Source organism: Natator depressus, chromosome 2, assembly GCF_965152275.1.
Source record: "Natator depressus isolate rNatDep1 chromosome 2, rNatDep2.hap1, whole genome shotgun sequence".
In the NCBI taxonomy this organism is placed as follows: Eukaryota; Metazoa; Chordata; order Testudines; family Cheloniidae; genus Natator; species Natator depressus.
In genome coordinates this window covers 249,397,729-249,418,975 of record NC_134235.1, presented here as the reverse complement: position 1 = coordinate 249,418,975, position 21,247 = coordinate 249,397,729, and the positions used below count along the sequence as shown (strand labels likewise).

Below are 21,247 nucleotides of genomic sequence, written 5' to 3'. Positions count from 1 at the left end.
GTAGCTGGGGGAGAGACTAAGGTCAGATGGGATGACAGGAGGAGACTAGGACTGGCTGCGTAAGGAGATTGCGACTGAGAAACAGTGGGATGTGGGGAAGATGAGGGCAGGAGGGGACACCAATCTAATGAGGAGCTGGGTCATGGGGAGGAGAACCAGCACTGGCTAGGTAAAGAGCCAGGAGGTGGGGACTGATTGGATGAGGAGACTGGAGAGGGAGATTGGGACTGAGAGCCAGTGGGGCTAGGGAACGAGGGGAAGATGACTGGAGGCCAGGGTGGGGAAGGAAAAGAAAGAGATCAGATGAGGAGCTGGGACTGGCTGTGCAGAGACAGGGTGGGAAGACAGGGAGCCCCAAGGGATGAGACCAGGACTTGCAGGGACTGGAAGGAGAAGCCTGAAGAGTGCAGACTGAACTAGGGGAAGAATATAGGACTGGGCCAAAGGGATCACGCTTGGGAAAAATGGCAGAAGAATCTACTCACCAGAGCACAAAGCCCTCCACAGCCTGGAATGGAACACAAGATTCCTGAGTCTTGCCCTTCCTTAGCTACCAGCAAATGCCTGTTAATATACCACACAAGTGTCTCGTTCCCCTATATTGCTGGTCCGCGTAGAGGATGACAACCTACTACTGTTTCTTGACTTTAGCAAAGCTTTTGACACTGTCTCCCACAGTATTCTTGTCAGCAAGTTAAGGAAGTATGGGCTAGATGAATGCACTATAAGGTGGGTAGAAAGCTGGCTAGATTGTCGGGCTCAACGGGTAGTGATCAATGGCTCCATGTCTAGTTGGCAGCCGGTGTCAAGTGGAGTGCCCCAGGGGTCGGTCCTGGGGCCGGTTTTGTTCAATATCTTCATAAATGATCTGGAGGATGGTGTGGATTGCACTCTCAGCAAATTTGCAGATGATACTAAACTGGGAGGAGTGGTAGATACGCTGGAGGGGAGGGATAGGATACAGAAGGACCTAGACAAATTGGAGGATTGGGCCAAAAGAAATCTGATGAGGTTCAATAAGGATAAGTGCAGGGTCCTGCACTTAGGATGGAAGAATCCAATGCACCGCTACAGACTAGGGACCGAATGGCTAGGCAGCAGTTCTGCGGAAAAGGACCTAGGGGTGACAGTGGACGAGAAGCTGGATATGAGTCAACAGTGTGCCCTTGTTGCCAAGAAGGCCAATGGCATTTTGGGATGTATAAGTAGGGGCATAGCGAGCAGATCGAGGGACGTGATCGTTCCCCTCTATTCGACACTGGTGAGGCCTCATCTGGAGTACTGTGTCCAGTTTTGGGCCCCACACTACAAGAAGGATGTGGATAAATTGGAGAGAGTCCAGCGAAGGGCAACAAAAATGATTAGGGGTCTAGAGCACATGACTTATGAGGAGAGGCTGAGGGAGCTGGGATTGTTTAGTCTGCAGAAGAGAAGAATGAGGGGGGATTTGATAGCTGCTTTCAACTACCTGAAAGGGGGTTCCAAAGAGGATGGCTCTAGACTGTTCTCAATGGTAGCAGATGACAGAACGAGGAGTAATGGTCTCAAGTTGCAATGGGGGAGGTTTAGATTGGATATTAGGAAAAACTTTTTCACTAAGAGGGTGGTGAAACACTGGAATGCGTTACCTAGGGAGGTGGTAGAATCTCCTTCCTTAGAGGTTTTTAAGGTCAGGCTTGACAAAGCCCTGGCTGGGATGATTTAACTGGGAATTGGTCCTGCTTCGAGCAGGGGGTTGGACTAGATGACCTTCTGGGGTCCCTTCCAACCCTGATATTCTATGATTCTATGATTCTATGCTGTTATCGGCTACTCAATGAGTCCAAGCAACAGAGGTCTGTGCAGTGGATCTAAAGGTTTCAACTCTGATAGCCAATGGGGTGTCAAAATAATGTCACATAATGGAGGTTGGTTCAAGTGGCATGGCTAACATCACACAGGGACACAGGCAGGGATAGAATCCAATTCTCTAGGGTGGCATTCAACTGCCTTAACTTTTCGCTTCCCTCATTCTCCACACTGTTGCAACAAACAAAGCAGGGGTCCTACAGACTACAGTTTCTTTCCCTATACAACCCTGATTCATCTCCAGACCAAGTCCATCCTATGCACTGAATGAGGCAGGGATCCTATGTGATGATGTAACTGCAGACTGTTTATAACACATATGCACAAAAGTGACGAATGAAGCTTCCACAGGGAGCCTGAGTTCTGGCATTTCCCAACTCTGGAGTGCTTGATTTTGCAATCTTAATGCTCTTTTAATAGTTTTTTGTTTGTAATATGTATATATTACAGTTGCTCTGCACTGTACAAACACATGCCCTCAAAGGATACAGAGGTTCAGATCCAATGCTCTGACTTGTGCTTTTCTCTGATAGGAAGATCTAGTGGTTTGTATTTATCTGAGAAGATTCTCTCAGCTAAGTTTATTGGGTTTGGTATAAAAATATTTGAACTACGATTCTTCCACCTCCAATAAGACAGTGCTGGAACAATGTAACCCAGAAATATTCATGGGTGTCATCAAAATGGGAAAAGCTGGTTGAATCAAGTATGTGGGAGACAGGAACTGCGAGGGTAGGGGTGAGGCTGAGCTGCACTGTTGAGCCTCACTCTCTGACTGGGAGTCTCGAGCAATCCCTCCAACTCCTGCCCAAACACTCATAATGGTGAGCGGAGCTGAGTGCAGCCAGAACAGCCAGTGCAGTGGTGGGCATGAGGGAAACAACATTCCCCAGAGCCAGTGAGCTGGGGAACTATCCCTCCACTTTTAGCAAAGGTTCCACTTTAGCCCTCTTTCTTTCTCGTTTTGGAAACTCTACTGTCAAACACAATACAGTACAGAGGTGATAAGTGTACCTCACAGGTCAAGTTCAGCCTAGGGAACTGCAAAGCAGCCTGCACGTACCCTGCTCTATACTATACGGCAGGCTTTGCTGACGTGGAGAGGCCCAAGTTAAGACAAAACACGCCTGAACAAGTAACTGCTGAACAAGCTGCTCATGGAGTTCACTCACTCCTGTGAGTGCCTCCTCCTGGCAGTTCTGGGGATTAGCTCAGTCAGGCTGACACTCCTTCCAGCAGGTTACACCCTGAAAGTTTCTCCTCTGCAGCCCCTCTCTTGCTCCTGGAACCATAGAATCCCCTTTGTGGCTCACCCTCCAGCCAGCTCACTCTTGTGGTTTCCCCCTGTGAGGGAGGGAGAGCGAGAGCGTGTGTGCATGTGTGTAGCAGGGAGAGACAACAATCAAAGCTCCTGCTCTCCAGCAGTCTTCCACTTCACTGCCTCACAGTACCACTCCCACAGCAGCTGGCAGGGGAACCTGCGCCCCCTCCAGGTTCTGGCTCAGGGACCCTACACAGCAGCCAAGGTCCATTCCCTGCACCTGGCTGCTTTTCCCTGAGCCACTTCCATGTCTCCTAGCTCTCACTACTCCTCTGGGTTTGCCAGTCTCTTCACTGATCTCAGCAACACCCCCATGGCATGACTGCAAACTTCTCCCTACCACCCCTCTGCTTCCAATTTCCTGTCTTTTTTTCACCTGTCCCTCACTGGTGAGCTTCTCTCTAATTAGGTTCACCAGCCTAAAGCTCCCCCACCACCATTTGCAGCCAAATTTAGCTGACTGGGTCCAGCTGGCCCAATTCAGCTCTTGCAGGGCCAATGTGGGGAGCACTCCCTATCAAAGTCTGAGCAAGTAATTGCTGAAACAACTAACTGTTGTGACAATGTTTATATACAATAAGGAAGCAGAAACTAACTAAACTAATTATTGTGGGTATGTTTATAGTAAACTAAATAAGCAGAAATGCCCTGAAATGATAAGCTTGCCTTACACAATCTCCAAAGCAACTGGTCTGTATGCAATCTGCAAAGTGATTGGTCTTTACATGCAAGAAGTACAGAGGTTAGTAGCTAGGCAAGATGTATATAAACTATATGGTGTGTGACATGAATTGGAATTGTGGTATCACCCTGTACCTAAACCCCCTGTGTCTGGACCTGGACAGAATGGGCAAAGAGCTGTTGCAAGCCTAATAAGTAACCTGAGTGACAAGCTAGAGTCAAACTGAGTTTTTTGGATCCCACAGAACTGGATGAAGTGTTCTCCCCGAACTGGACAAGGTGTTCTGGAGGATAGGTCCATCAATGGCTATTAGCCAAGATGGTTAGCGATGCAACCCTATGCTCTGGGTGTCCCTAGCTTATCATAGAATCATAGAATATCAGGGTTGGAAGGGACCTCAGGAGGTCATCTAGTCCAACCCCCTGCTCAAAGCAGGACCAATCCCCAACTAAATCCTCCCAGCCAGGGCTTTGTCAAGCCTGACCTTAAAAACCTCAAAGGAAGGAGATTCTACCACCTCCCTAACTGATTCCAGTGCTTCACCACCCTCCTAGTGAAAAAGGTTTTCCTAATATCCAACCTAAACCTCCCCCACTGCAACTTGAGACCATTACTCCTTGTTCTGTCAACAGCTACCACTGAGAACAGTCTAGAGCCATCCTCTTTGGAACCCCCTTTCAGGTAGTTGAAAGCAGCTATCAAATCCCCCCTCATTCTTCTCTTCCACAGACTAAACAATCCCAGTTCCCTCAGCCTCTCCTCATAAGTCATGTGTTCCAGTCCCCTAATCATTTTTGTTGCCCTCCGCTGGACTCTTTCCAATTTTTCCACATCCTTCTTGTAGTGTGGGGCCCAAAACTGGACACAGTACTCCAGATGAGGCCTCACCAATGTCAAATAGAGGGGAACGATCACGTCCCTCGATCTGCTGGCAATGCCCCTACATATACATCCCAAAATGCCATGATGCTCCAATTGGATACAAATGGACTTCCAGTAACAGCACCTAATAAGAATGTACTTCCTCCAAGGATCTCAAAGAGCTTCTACAATCATTCATCAGCTTTTATAAATATCTAAATGGCATTAGACCCATGTTAAAGATGGGTATGATGAGGTACAGAAAGGTGAAGTGATTCAGATCAAGACCTGTATTCCCTACCCATAGGATGCATCCCCATACCAACGATATGAGCAGTTCCAATCTGCCCCATTTTCTGTAAATTAGATCAGACTTTCAGACCTTTAATAAGCAGACTATATAGCACTCAGCTAGACATCGTTTGGGCACCCCCGGATGTAACACACTGTAAGCACATACAGGCACTTTCTACAAGAAGACTCATTTCCAACAGATCCTTTATTTGTTTTAACACTCTTTATTGTCTGTAGCACATTTAGCCAGAGGCCACAGCCGTTACTTACAGATAAACTGCAAAAGCACTGAGTTCACATTTCAGACACTGGGCCAAACTGCCCTCTTAGTCATACCCAGGCAACCCTTCAGTGTGCTTGCACAGGCATAAGTTATGGCGGGATTTGATCCAATGCAGCCAACACAGTACTTTGTAATAGCAGATAATACTCACTAAGGCATTTCCACAAATGGAAACAGAACATCACCGGGACTGAAGAAGGGAAAATTAAAAAGTACTGTCTTTAATATTAATAACTGCTTTCAGAGGAACATAATTCCCTGGATATTCATACACCACCTTCTGTTTTAGAATAATCTAGCAGCTTCATAAAATACCTATATGTTAAGGAAAGAGAATCCAAAATCAATGGTGCTTAGATTTTTGTGGACTTTACGTAATTTCTGTAAGGCAGCACCATAATAAACATGGTAGAACATGGTATAAAAAAACAGACAGATTAGAGACTTATAGAAAGATAGTTATGACAGATAAATGGATATAACAGACAGATAAAATAGATACGATACAGACAGACAGATATGGTAGACATATAGCTAGAGACAGACATGTAGACAGAGAAAGACATGGGTAAATGGATAGATAGAATTAACCTATTGTTACCCAGCTATTACAAAATACCAATTACAATGCTGAAAAGGATCTGAGAAAAAAAAATGATGCTGTGGACACAAAAAAACACTTGAGTGGTTTAAGTAAGATTTAAATCTTTCAGCAACTTTTCCAGAAACACCTTTTTAAAAAAACATTTTAATATGTATTAGACCTTGTTTTGGGCACAAAATACGAAGAATGCCTTAAACAACTGCAGTAAATTCTGTCAACTTTCTTCTGATCTTCACCCTGGCAGTCAATTCCTTGGGCTAGTGTTAGATTTTTCTTTTTCTTGCTATTTAGCCAGATGAGAGGAGACTGGACTGTAGAGAACCTTTTGTTCAAGCTCTGCATATCTTTTCAGAAGGGGCTGGTAGAGCTAAAAGAAAGAGAAAGTTACATGTGTATGTTTAAAACATGGATTTTAAAATTTTGCATTTCAAACCACCCCCAGAACCAACCAGAGTGTTAGGAGTCTTTTAGAAATGTCCTCAAGAACATGCACTGCTATTCTTCATTCTGCTTTTAATAGCCCTTGCTAACAGTTCTTTTACAGCTTTAATTTTGACACTCTCAGACAGTTTCTATTGTAGTGGTGTGATAAGATGTGTACATGTTAGTTCAGTGTTCTTGTGATGAGCATAATTCATTACGTCAAGGGGAAGTAAGCAGTCATCTCTATTAAAATCACTGTTTTCTCGCAATTTGACACATCCTTCTCTGTAACATTTCTAAAACCCAGTCTGGTCTTCCTAGCCACACAGCCAAAACTCTTGTCCCGGCCTTCCTCATCTCCCCCAGTATTAATAATAACTGCATCATCCTCAACCTCTCCGGCCTACATGCTCCCTGCACTGATGCTATTCACCGGCAGGGCAGTGTTATGCCTGCCTGCTGGCACTAAGGGGCCATAAAGCCATAATAAATCAGGCCCAATAACTGGAAACCCTTATCCGTAGTAACCAGTAAGTAAGACCCAGTATTTAAGTGAATGTCACTGTTTCCCAAATAAGGACTCCAGTCTGCAATCCTTACTCAGACAAAATTCTAAATGGCTTCACCCTGAGTTTTTCATGAGAAGAAGTATAGGCTTTGTGAGAGGACAGAAAAGCAGAACTGCCCTTTATTCAGTTAAAAGTACAGTACCTCATGGCATCAGTGTTTAATACACACTCAACTGGAATAAAATAAAATCTCCCAATATGATCACATCTTCTCACAAGAGAACACATTTATAGTTTTTGTAGGATATCATCACCTAACGTCCTACAAAAAAAAGTGATGGTGTTTTGACCTTGTGTTTCCATTCATTTCAAAATCTTCAGTTTCTGAATCCCCTTCTCCCTGAATAATTGTTTCAAATTGAAATTCTCTCTTTGTTCCTGGAATTTAGTCAAGAATTGTTGACTAAAGAATTGAATTATTGGACAAATTCAGCAACAGAGGAGTATGCTTTGATTAATTCTACCCATCACTAATAAGCTATTAACAGCAGTTAAAACAAATTTCTATACTAAATTAAACATATCAGGTGGAAGTCTAAGGAATATACAAGGTAAGTATACAATATATCTATGGTATGTGAGAATATACATTGTACACTTCACTGAAGCCCTGTCAAGTAAATGAAAATAGGTGTTTTAATACATGGTAGCTAATAAATTTTAACTTTTTAAACACTCTCTTCCAGTGATAGAGCTCAGACTAGGAGACAGGAGACCTAAGTTATACTCCTACCTCTACTGCTGACTGACTGTATGACCTTGGGCATCTTGTTTAATCTTTGTGCCTCAATTTCTCCTGTCTGTAAAATGGAGATAGAGATCTATTGACAAAAAGGACATGAAACTGCAGAGTACTGTTATGATGAGAGTCATTCAGAAAGCATCTAGCCTGACCTATTTAATTATACAGTAGGGCCCAATATATTTCACAGACCAAAGTACTGATATTTTGTGTTTCTTTGTTAGCAGCCATTTTTCCCCATGCAGAACTTGTACAAGGATGTGTTGAAGTGAGTAAGCACCGAAGATTCGAAAAATGGAGAAGAATGAAGTCACAGAGGTGATCAAGTACCTCTATAAGGCTTGACTCCAAAGGAAATCCATGAGGACATGGTTGCAACACTGGGGAATGATGCCCATATGCCACAGTAAAAACGCTGGGCTGATGAATTGTTGAATTTAAGCAAGAGAGAATCAGCACTGAGGATGAGCCAAGGTCAGGATACCCTAGAGAGGCCAGAATACCAGAAAAAGTTGATGCAGTCCACAGGATGATGATGAATGACATAAGATGAACAGTCAGGCACATAGCTGAGACACTGGGCATCTGCAGTGGGTCAGTGAATGCCAGCCACCGTGAAGACTTGGGCCTGAGAAAGGTTTCAGTAAAATGGGTGCCCAGAATATTCAGCACTGATCAGAAAAGAGTGTGATAACATTTCCAGGAAACTTTTTGCTTCTCCAGGACAGTGCATCATTGCACACATCCCAGACTGTAATGACCATAGCAGCCAAATGTGGCTTTCAGCTGCTTCCCCATCCAGCCTATTCAACATAGTTGGCTCCTTCAGATTTCTGCCTGTTCCCCAAGTTGAAGGAAGACCTTTGGAGAAAGAGTTGCAGTGATAATAATGAGGTGATCACAGAAACTGAGGAGTTTCTGGGCATGCAAGACAAGGACTTCTATTAGACAAGCATAGCCAAACTGCAGCTGTCTATTCTGCAGCTGCACTGGACCAAGTGCAGTGATGTCATGGGGGACTATACTGAAAAATAAACAAATGCAAATTATGACTCTCTTTGCCAGGCTAGAAACTTTCTGAACACTCCTCATAGCACATCACAGAGCATATGATTTTAACTAACTACATGAATGCCTGAGGTGTGTTGTGTGCCAAAGTGCTGTTAGTACCTGTGGAATACCGGAATTGCCATTACACATCCTGAAGAATGCTATTGCTCCTATTTTTCTTAAATATATATATAGAAGAGTAAACAAAATACCGAGCACACACTCATGGGCTATATTAGGAGCATCAATATGTCAGACAAAAATAGATCCTTCATTTACTGAAACATCTACAGTTATGCCTCACTAATTCTTGCTTTGCTAACCTGTAAACTTGATAAACCCTGGCTGCTTTACCAGACTCCTCAGCAAAGGTTTAATAGCAGAGCGCTATATTGCTAAGAGCGCTGTATTTCTAAGATAGCGTTCTCATATTACTACATGACATTTTTACAATATATACTACTGCACATTTACTAGCACAATATGAAGAGTATTGTGAATACATCACTCTAAATTAAAAAGCGTCAAAATCAATGAACAGCCACGTCAACCGATACAGTGTCCTTGACTATTTTATTGGCCTTGAACACTTAACTTGCCAATTTGCAAAATCCAGGCATCTGCAGTGGGTCTCCCAGCCATCAGTGTGAATGAGTGCTGTAATATATACTGCATGCACATGGGAAAAATCAAGACCATCCCTCCTACTTTATTTCCGTACAACTTGGGTGAAATTCACCCCCCTGTGCAGAGGCCCAGCACAAAGTCTGTGAACTATATATGTTCTTCTTACCCCCTTTTTTGACTTCACTGGGGAGTTCTGTTTAAATACTAGTGGCACAGCATGGCCCCCTATTACTGCAGGCTGTAGTGATTGGTATTTTATATGCAAACGCACACACGGTGAGTCAGAACTTCAAATAGTGTAAGAAACAGTTACTTATTGTAGCTGTGGTTCTTCAAGATGTGATGCAGATGTGTATTCCACTGGGTGTGTGTGTGCCCAGCACACCAGAGCCAGAGAATTTTGCTTAGCAGTATCCGTAGGAGGCGGAAATGGCACTTCGTTCTCATGGCCCCTCTCCAGCAATACGAGGCAGCACCACCACAACACCCCTCAGCTCCTTCACCCAGAACACCTGGAAACGAGACTCCAATCAGAGGGGACGGAGGGTGGGTTGTGGAATACACAGCTGCAACTCAAAGAACCACAGTGACAATAAGTAACCATTTCTTCTACTTCAAGTAGACGCAGCCATGTATTCCACTTAGGTGACTCACAAGCAGTACCCACCCCAGGAGGCGGGGCTTGGAGTCTATCTAAACAAAGATTGCAGGACTGCACTACCGACGTTTGCATCCGCTCTGGAAAATGTAGTAATGGCATCATGGTTCGTAAACATATGTATCAACAACCAGGTGGCAGGCCTGCAAATGTCCAATATTGAGATGACACTGAGGAACCCTATTGACATAGCTTGCACTCTTGTAGAATGAGTTCGCACCCACTGAGGAGGCATGGTTGAAGCTATTTCATATGCAGTCTTGATACAAGATGTTATCCACCCAGGGAACAGACTGCTTGTCCCTTCATACATCTGCATATAACACAAACAGACAAGTCGATGCATGAAAAGGTTCAGTTCTATCCAGGTAGAAGGTTAGACAATGTCTCACATCTAAAATATGGAGATGCTGCTCCTCCATAGATGAATGTGATTTAGGAAAGAACACAGCTAAATATATTGCCTGGTTCAAATGAAAACTGAGAAACCACTACAGACAAAAAATCATAGTAGCTGGTTTCCATTGACATTACCTTGGATAACTCCTCCTAAGAGATTTCAGGAGTATTTTTCCAGAGGCAATTACATGGATTTATTTTTATAATTGATGTCCACAGGGAATAAAGAACACTCAGTGATGCACAAAAGCTCAGGAACATAAATTCCCTCTTTGTAATACCCTCAAAAAGTAACGTATCAAAGCGTGATATTTTTAAAAAGTAATTATGTGTGTTATAATATGAAGCTTGTAATTGCCTATAACGTAACGGTCATCAATATATTACTGACCAATCTCACACATTACCAGGGCTCAGCACGTAAATAAGAAAACAAAAGATAAATTGTTAAAACAAAATACAATATAACCTAGACTGAGACTACTACCTTCCATGCAAGAAGTGCTCACATCAGTATTACCTTGTCCTCCGTTCCCATCCGTCAGTATTACCTTGTCCTCCGTTCCCATCCGTCTGTTGCATCCTGTTAAGTGAAGTGGACTTCCCTGCACCTTCCCTACACAAAATCCTATATAACAACACTAAACCAAATCTTATACCATTGCATAGGTACATGCCTTGTAACACGAGAGATGGGATTATCTCCAGATAATCATATTCTTTCTCATGCCTTTTTGCTTAATTAGCCAATAAGCCAAGCATCTCCGTTTTTAATAGACTTCTAAAACTGAGCTGCATTTTAATGCTGTAATAATGGTTTCTTGCTGTCAGTTAGCATATACATATTGTTATAAGGTCTCCCAGTTATTTCTGTCATGCCTAGTGGTTCTGTCAGGCTGCAATCTAGGAAACTTCAGTGTCCGGAGCTCTATTGTGCCTTTCCTGCACAATCCCAGTTCCTTGCCCCAACAGGAATTATGGAAGGCATCATGTTCCCCAATGTGAAGGGGGGCACAGCTATTGCTCTCAGTATGGCTGCAAGTCATTGCTGAGGGATAGGCAAGTTGAGGGCCCATGCTCGTCCCTGCCCCTCCCCCTCTTTGGGACAGCTGGCAAGTGAGTTCAAGGACTGGTGATGGTCCTAAGCCGCTGCATGGAAGCACAAAAGGAAAGTGGTTCCATGCACCCTCCCCACATCCTTCGCATCCACATGGGGCACTAGGCCAAATCTGACCCTACAATAATAAAGAACACATTAGGATAAAAGTTGTACTTTTGATTCTTGAAATTCTATTGTACTTATAGACCTTCACATTCAGGATTCAAATACAGCAAGCTGTAATGTTTTATTGCAGTCAGAAACAGGCTTTCCTCCCTCTAGTGATCTGGCCCGTGTTGCTTCCAACCTATACTGGCAAAAGAAGGAAACCAGACTAGATTCCCTAACTATGACCCGCTTTCCCTACACTGCGAAGATCTGGCTCTTGCAGTCCAAAAGTGATATGGGCAACTTCACATTGGTTAGCAAAGCTGCTCTACAAGAGCTCCTCAGCAAGACAGAGCTTAACCTCAGGATGACTTTGAAGTTTATAAAAAGAACCATCATTTAAGCGAAAGCCACTAAACACAACAGAATGAAATTGGATGAACAGGGAGATGCAGCCCTGTAAAAAACAGAACCAAACTGACTCATCACATTATGAATTTTCACTGCACTGTTCATGCTCACTGTATTACTGACAGGCCCTCTGGCTTTCTGCAGTTTCACAGCCATGAAACTAGCCAAGGAATCCACTATCAACTGTAGAATTATAGAACAGGAGATAAAAAATTGAGTGGAATTTATAATGGAAAGAAACTGCTTTTAATGGGATGCAGCTGGCATGCTAAATGGGGGTGCAGAAATGGTCATTCCTCAGCTTGTTGTTTAGCTGCTATGGTCTGTTTAATGACTCCGTTTCAAAGGGAGCAATAATTCACTGCCTCAATATCATTTAAGACCAATAAAAAGATGTGCAATGATAGCCAGGTCTAACCAAGTGAGAAAGGAGGAGAAAAGTATGGAGACAGAGACAATTATTCTTTTAGTTGTCAGGACATTGTATGCCAGTAAAATTTAAAAGACAAAAGAATTCACTGTTGATACTTTGAGCCAGGCACTGCCTACCCCTGCACGGAAACAAGGATCTCACCCTCCCTTGCACATCTTTGCAAGCGGAAACTAGAAGAGCACTAGACAGCCCAAAAGAAGTGAACTGGTGGTTCACCATTCCACAGAAGCCAGCAGAGACAAACTGCACAGGGAGCACATATTACACACTTTCAAAGGGTGTTGCAACTCCCACTGGTATCATGTCCCTCACTCCTTCCAGAGACATTGTGGCTGAGTCAGATGTCACTGTGGACTGCTACTGGGGCAGAGTGTTTCTCCACCCTTCCCATATCTCCTGGCAGCTCGGATTATAAAAACCAGAACACAGATCTTTTAAAACAAGGGGAAACAGGTATCACAAAGTTGAGCAAATGAGATCAGATCATCTGATTTTAAATTGACTGGCTTAATATTTCTGATCAGGACTTGTTTGATCACTAAGATTTTCCTGTTCTGTAATAATTAAATAATATGCTGGTATGTACTATGCCACTATGTAGCATAATCATTTCCATTATTACTGTTGCTGATGTCTGGTCCTCCAATACCCTTTTAGCTGGAAGCTAGTAATTTTGGTAGTTTCCAAGAGTTTAAATAAAAGCTTAAAAGCCTTGATGTCTGCAGTTATGGTGTGTGATGTTCTATGACTGAAGTATGACCATTCATAACCTTGATATTGCCACTGCAACAAATCTTCACACAGTATGTCATGTAAGGTGTCAATGGAAAAGTTATGATTTGCTAAGTCTGATTATCCAATTGTATGCATGTATCTTTTTTTCTGAAGTTATAAATATTGACTATGTACTGGCATCATACATATATGCTGTATTCCTGGGTAAAACCCACCAGGTAAAATCTACAATGAAGCCAGACAGCTTTGCATTGATGACCCATTAAAGACACTTAACTGTTGCAATGGGCCACAGAAAAAACTCATTCCACCAAGATATCTCTTCCTACAGATGCCTCAGCCTCAGCTACCATCTGTAAATCAACAAGCCATGAAAGGACATGAGATCTGCTCATGTGAACCTTGACTCCATCTTGTGCCAGTAACTTTCCACAAATTGAGCTATGAACTTTGATTGAAATAGAAAATTTTCAGGCCCATGGTCAAGGGTATAAAACATCCATTTTGTCTCTTTCCTGCTCTGATTCTCTGGACTGTGCATTTACAACTAAAAGGAGCATATTGAACTATGGACTGAGGACCTTCCAATACTTTAGAAGTTACCAGGGAGACTTTACAAGCCAGCAGTCTGTAATATCACTGCTACAAACCAGATATAAGAACATTGCCACTATTGTATGTATATGATCTATTCACCATTATAACACTCTTCTTTTTTTTAACTAATAAACCTTTATATTTTAGTTACTAGAAGACTGGCAGCAGCACGATGAGTATTGGATAAAATCTGAGTTATGTAATGACCTCACTAAGTGGCTGATCTCTTGAGATTAGAAGGACCTTATATGTGATGAAATTGGTTTTCAATAACCACTCCTCAGAGTCCAGTGTCTGGGAGGTGAGATAAGGGCTGGGATGCCGAAGGAGACTGCATTTCTTACTTCCTGTTAACCAGTGTGGTGAGACAGAAGTTTACTTTTGTTACTGGCTTGGTATAATCTGATGATAGAATAACCATCAGTTTGGAGTGAGTCTGCCCTATTTCTCAACAGCTTGTCCTGAATATGGCATTCTCAGCTGTGACCCACTGAGGCAGTGACATGCTGCATCCAACGTATTATGCAACATGCCAACAGACTAAATTAATGTAGAAGAAATCTGTACATAACTAAAGTTAGTGGAAGTAGAAGGTATTTAGATCCTAGACAGCTACAACTAAGTTACTATTGTACAGTATTCTTGCTGCATTATACTGTTCATTTATTGCATGATATTAAGTTATATGTAAAAAGCTGTAATAGAGCTACAGTCTTATGGAACTCCAGATGGGAACAAATTGCCTTTAATGGGAAATTGGAAGTCCCAAGACAAGTTCTTTCCTTGGTTTACATGAACTATGTGGGTCTGTTGCCTAATTGGTTGCCTAGCCACATGGTCCCACAAAACACAAGTTTCTTGTTTTGAGAGAATTGTAGAACTTTAGAGGATGTGTATGTATGTAGTGAAAACTGGTTCTAGTAAGCATTATTTCTAATTAGTGACCATTTGGCTGTTCAGACTGGAAGTTATCAGTGAAGATGTGTGTGCCTTTCATAAATGATTGCTGATCAATATTAAGAATCAGGCAGGCAGGGATATTTCTGATGTTTTCTAAACAGAGAAAATAATTTCATTAACATTTTTCCAAATAGCACTTTGCTGGAAGTAAAGACTACTTTGTCAATATTACCAGTCAGAACCCAAATGACCATTAAACACAAGTTATAATACTTTCTATTCTTGAAAGATGACAGTTTTTCCTCTCTGCATGTATCTGATTGGGGAAATTTACTCTTTTATGGGTCTGAATATTGTGATCACTCAGATATTGTATCATTACAAGAACAGAGATTTCCTCAAATCAATCCTAGTGCCTCCCAAGTTACAAATACATCCATTTTATTGGCAAAAAACAAACAAACAAACCATTTTTAAAACATACAGAAAATAAAATGAAATGAAATTGAAAATGCTGAAATTCCAAAGCTACTCACCTGGTCTGCCCCAGTGGTTGGTGTAACAACTAATCTAGGTTCTGGTGCTAATTTCACTACATCTACCAAGGACACACTTGTTTCTGCCACAAGCCCTGCAGAGAGAATCACAATACTGATCAATGCTCAAAAACAAGATGAGGGATGTGCCTCGACTCACTGGCAAATTAATACATTATATTGATCCTCCATCACCAGGTCAGCATTCAAAAGTGAAGGATAAATGGCAAAGGTCTTAGATTCCAATGCACTAATCTGGAAAGTGGGGACTCTGAGATTGAGTTTTTGTCAATCATTCAATTTGTACCTTATGGTGGAATAGCAGCAGAGATGCAGTTTCAAAAAATATCAGTAATCATTTATAGACACCAATAATACAGTAAGCCGCAATGAAAATATGCAGAAGCAAGGAATCCAAGGACAAAGTGTAACCAAAATAAAAGGCACAGCTAGAAAGATAGGGATGAGATGTGAAAACCGTATTAAGAAAATGTGTACTACAAATACTCATTAAACTATGATGATATATAAGGCAGCTGAACAGTCAGAGGGAATCCCATTACTACAGCATTCTCCCTTGCAGAATAAGCTACAGCATTTCAGGTATTCTTTGTTATTCCTGCCAAACAACCTAGACTAACCATGGAATACTGTATTTGTAGATTATAAATTGTAATGTTGTTAAGGGGCCCTTATCATCAATATTTCATTTATATTAGCAAGTCTTCATTTTTACACAATTCCTCTGCTCAGCCAGAGGAGTGAGCCAGCTGAACAGCAATCAATCAAAAATGCCACTGGAAAAAAAAAACCACAGCATGCCCGGGGGTGGGGGGGGGGGGGGGGTTAGGCAGCAGCATACCTGAGCAAAGATTTCATATACCATACTGACAGAGGGAATCCCCATCTTCTGGCCATATGAAATATCTGCATAAATCTTAATGGAAGCTGTCACCTCAAGCTATATTCAAGGGCAGAGAATCCAGCATGTATGGGAAAAGTTCAGGATGATTTTGAAGTATAAGGCACATTCTGAGTAAAACAGAGGAAGGATTTGGTCCCTAAAAAGTGTAAAAATGTCCTCAGCATACTTCACTCCTACTGATAGTCTGGTGCTGCTATTTCCACTCTCCTAAATGCTTTGCTGATGGCATCATTGCATCTTCTTTGGAAACAAAGTAGTGGAAGCATATTTTGTGTGTTAAAATTACTGACTCCGGTTCTCTGCTGCACAGAGTTTCTGCTTTGTCTTCAGACCTGTGAGTGCAGTCAATGTAGGTGTACCATGTAGCTGAAGGCAGAATTTTTTTCTGAAAATGAAACCTGGATGCTTTTGAGACGATCTGCACTGTCTTCACCATGCTTCTGTCTCAATGTTATGACCCTGCATGAACCTGGACACAGGCTGTCCATTGCTAAAATGTCTAATTGAGGCCTATGGGAATTTTGCCTGAGTAAGGACTTGGCCCACAGCTTTGAACTTCTTTAACAGTAAAATAGCCAGGAAATGATGCTATTAAAGCATTCCAAAATACGTGAAGACCACCTTCCTGGGATTCAACATCATTTAACCTCTGAGAACCTGTCATTAACATACAAGTTTTTGCATCAATACGCAAATTAATTGACACCTTTACTTCTGGGACTTTGGCTGTTGCATTACAACTGGTGATGTACTGCAATAAATGAAATGACTGAGCAAGAGATTTATGCATTCACAACATGAAGAGTACACAGCTTGAACGTGGAGCACAGCACAGCTTGTATATGCTGATAGATGGTTTGTCATTTAAAAATGCCAAGATTTACACAGAAGATTTATTTTAATGTCACCCGTTTGGGCAGTATTTATTACTAGGCTGGTTTTCTCTAACTACTTCTCTCTTCCTCTGTAGGTTCAGTCAGGAGAGGGGAGCTTTAATTAACAAATGGGTATCTGTTGGTGGAGGATCAGCGCATCAAAGCTGCACACCCTTCCCAGCAAACCTCATCCACTTCTAGAGATGTACCTGCCATCTGTCCAGGTCCCACTCCTGTCTGAGAGGAGGTTGCTGTAGTTTGTACTGCTGTACCCTACGTTACCCTCTAGACAGACAATCTGCCACTGGGAGCCCAAGCCTAAATTCTGCTGCAAGAAGTGAGAGTGAGTGAAACCCTAAAAATTCACTTTTATTCTTATTGGGCATGATCCAAAACCCACTGATGTCAGTGGAAATACTCCCTTTGACTTCAGTGGGCTATAGATCTGGTCTACTGTGCTTTATATACCCTGCACTTTTTTTCAGAAACTTTAATCATGGGTATTGGGTGCATGAAAATTAAATGTTCAGGTAGACCAAAGGACTATTCTTTACAGCCTTACCATGAATTGCTCTGTAAGCACATCCTAAACAAGCAGAGTTGGCGGTGTCAATAGTATACACTGGTGCACTAAACACATCAGACAGGACCTGGGAAGTATAAAAGCATCTGTTACATATGACTGTGAAACACAGGGCAATAAGTAATTCCTTATAATTGCTGAGGCAAGCAAATGGTTCCTGCACGTGATAGCCAAATGTTTGTGCAGGCTTTGTACCAGTTACCTCTGGGGTCAATGTGTACTGACCCTTTTCATGTGACACAGTACTAACCTTTGGCAAACTTGACCCAGGTCAGGTGACTGGAGCCAGGAAATAAAGATACATTTCTTACAGTGTTGTCACTCCTTTATTACAAAGGTTCTGTATGCGGTTATTATCTCTCCAGCAAGTTCTCAGAGTCATCCCCCAAGACTTGTAAGGGGCAGATCTGTTCACTCCTGAACCAAGAAATGGGGGGCCAGATTCTCTGCTTCACCGAGTTTATGCTCAGCAAAGTAGAAGGAAGGAGGGGAGAAGTGAGGGAGTCAGCTACAACTCCCCAATTCTCTGCTCAGACATGACCACGGTTAGAGCAGCCTGGAGGCCCAGAGCATTCCAGCTACTCCTCCTCTCTCTCCCCAACATAGCCCTTGTTCTGGGGTCTACAGGGAGGGTGGTATAGGAGTCGTGCGATCCTAACAGTATCCCAATGCAAGAGGACAGAGGGCTAAGTGATATCTCGTAGTGAGTTTCAGCTTGCCAGATCAGTTCAGTGTACATTAACTCACTTTAAAAAGGTATAAGGTAAGACATCAATAGTAAGCTAATAACATACTGATCATTAATAGTATTGTGTGGTGTATGCACAGATGACAAATTCAAAATTACAAACATATTGTGAATTATGTTCTTAAAGTGTGTCTGCTGGGCAGGGCTGAAGTTACCCCACTCTAGACAAAGGAATGTGGTTCTGCCACCTTGAAGGTACTTCCAAGGTGCATTAAGAGACAATGGAAATGCAATTTACAAAAAAGATAAACAGAACTATCAAGGCAACAAGGGGAGGAGATAATCACTCAGCATCACGGCACGGGGAGGAGACTGCAGAAAAACAGATTAATTGGCATTTTAGCAAATACCAGCAGAGGAAACCAGCATGAAGCTTCCTTCACCGCAAGACTATGTCCCTTCTTCACAGCTTGACTGAGCTTTGCTTTAGGATAACCTTCAGAAGAATCGATTGCAAAGGTTCACTGCACTATAAAAGAGAGGGGGAAAAAGCCCCAAGTTATCTTCCACCTAACAAGATAAAGGAACCAAGCACTTTGGACTTTGTGGAAGATCCTGACCTGAATGGTGGTCAGCTATCTTGCTGGAAGGTAGATTGGTAAGGAAACTACCTTGAATAAAGGCTGTAGCTTGTTGTGTTAAGCCTCAGCCACTTGAAAGTGTTTTTCACTTTTATTTGCTTGTACCCATATTTAACTCTATCCCTTACTTGAACTCACCTAAAATCCTATCTTCTGTTGTTAATAAACTTGTTTTACTTTTAATCTAAAACAAACCAGTGCTGTGCTCCCTTCAGGTAGTATTGTGAAGTAAGCATTTCTAAGTATCCATCTATATCAAGCATCACGTGAAACTCTATTTTAGGGGACAAATGGAAAATTGATCAAGACATCCTTTCCATGGCTTGGTGATCAAATTTAAGCTTATTCATAAATTCATATATATATAACAAATCATTTAGAATGTGTGATTTCTTCCTCATGAGTGACTTCAAAACTAACCAATAGAACTTTTCAATGTCAAAAATAAAGAACAAATATTTCACCACGTTTCATGCAGTCATTCATCAAGAGCCAAAGATGTAAAAGGAAAAATCCCTAGTTTAGACATTAAGGATTATATTTTAAAACAAGAAAATAGAAAGGGGCATAAACTCTAGCAAATCAAGTGTCAAAGTATAATTAGGCAGGCCTAAGCCACCAGATGGTATTCACCCAAGAGTTCTGATGGAATTCAAATATGAAATTTCAGACCTGTGGTTTGTAACCTATCACTTAAATCAGCTTCTGTACCAGATGACTGGAGGACAGCTAATGTGACACTAATTTTTAAAAAAGGTTCCAGAGGTGATCTTGGCAACTACAGGCTGATCTAAGTCTAACTTCAGTACCAGGCAAATTGGTTGTACTATAGTAATGACCAGAATTATTAGACACATAGATGAAATGATTTGTCAGGGAAGAGTCAACACAGCTTCTATAAAGGGAAATCATGTCCCATCAATCTATTAGAATTCTTTGAGGGGGTCAAAACATGTAGACAAGAGTGATCCAGTGGATATAGTGTACTTATCATAGAATCATAGAATATCAGGGTTAGAAGGGACCTCAGGAGGTCATCTAGTCCAACCCCCTGCTCAAAGCAGGACCAATCCCCAATTTTTGCCCCAGATCCCAAACGGCCCCCTCAAGGATTGAACTCACAACCCTGGGTTTAGCAGGCCAATGCTCAAACCACTGAGCTTTCCCTCCCCCTTTAAAAAAATTTTAATGGCTGGGGGAGGTTTGGAGCTGGGTGTTCTGCGGTGAGCCCTCTCCATGCTCCCGGGTCGCCGGGCTTTCTTGGGACTTTAAGAAAGCCTTTGACAAGGTCTCTCACCAATGGCTCTTATGCAAAGTAAGCAGTCATAGAATAAGACAGAAGGGCCCCTCATGGATCAGTAACTGGTTAAAAGACAGGAAACAATGGGTAGGAATAAATGGTCCTTTTTCAAAATGGAGAAAGATAAATAGCAGTGTCCCCCAGGGATCTGTACTGGGACCACTGCTGTTCAGCATATTCATAAATGATCTACAAAATGGGATAGACAATGAGAATGCAAATTTTGCAGATGATACTAAATTACTCAAGATAGTTTAAGTCCAAAGCATACTGTGAAGAGCTAGCAAATCTAAGGGGAAAAACAACTGAAGACAGTTGGCAGTTTTTCAAAGAGACCTTATTAAGGGCAGAAGAGTAAACTATCCCACTGTGTAGAAAAGATAGGAAGTATGGAAAGAGACCATCCTGGCTTAACCAGGAGATCTTCAATGATCTAAAAATCAAAAAAGAGTCCTACAAAGAGTGGAAACTAGGTCAAATTACAAAGGATGAATATAAACAAATAACACAAGTATGTAGGGACAAAATTAGAAAGGCCAAGGCACAAAACAAGATCAAACTAGCTAGAGATATAAAGGGTAACAAGAAAACATTCAAATACATTAGAAGCAAGAAGACGACAAAGGACAAGGTAGGCCTGTTACTCAATGAGGAGGGAAAAACAATAACAGAAAATGTGGAAATGGCAGAGGTGCTTAATGACTTCTTTATTTCAGTTTTCACCAAGAAGGTTGGTGGTGATTGGACGTCTAACATAGTGAATGCCAGTGAAAATGAGATAGGATTAGAGGCTAAAATAGGGAAAGAACAAGTTAAAAACTACTTAGACAAGTTAGATGTCTTCAAGTCACCAGGGCCTGATGAAATGCATCCTAGAATACTCAAGGAGCTGATTGAGAAGATTTCAAAGATAATCATGAATGGCTCAGATAAGTCATGGAAGACAGGAGAGAGTCCAGAAGACAGGAAAAGGGCAAATATAGTGCCAATCTATAAAAAGGGAAATAAGGACAACCCAGGAAATTACAGATGAGTCAGCTTAACTTCTGTACCCG

At 42.0% G+C, this 21,247-nt stretch overlaps 1 protein-coding gene across 2 annotated transcripts in view; it reads right to left on the bottom strand.

The window, feature by feature from the left end:
- Window positions 1–5,210: 5,210 nt before the first annotated feature.
- XYLB (xylulokinase) overlaps window positions 5,211–21,247 on the bottom strand; it is a 142,121-nt gene continuing 126,084 nt past the window's right edge. For both annotated transcript variants that reach the window (XM_074943436.1, XM_074943437.1), the window contains 3 exons: window positions 17,543–17,630; window positions 15,181–15,275; window positions 5,211–6,260 (listed from right to left, as the gene is read on the bottom strand). In XM_074943436.1, the coding sequence (XP_074799537.1) occupies window positions 6,177–6,260; window positions 15,181–15,275; window positions 17,543–17,630 (267 nt within the window). In that variant the 3' untranslated portion in view covers window positions 5,211–6,176. The remainder of the gene's footprint in view (window positions 6,261–15,180; window positions 15,276–17,542; window positions 17,631–21,247) is intronic.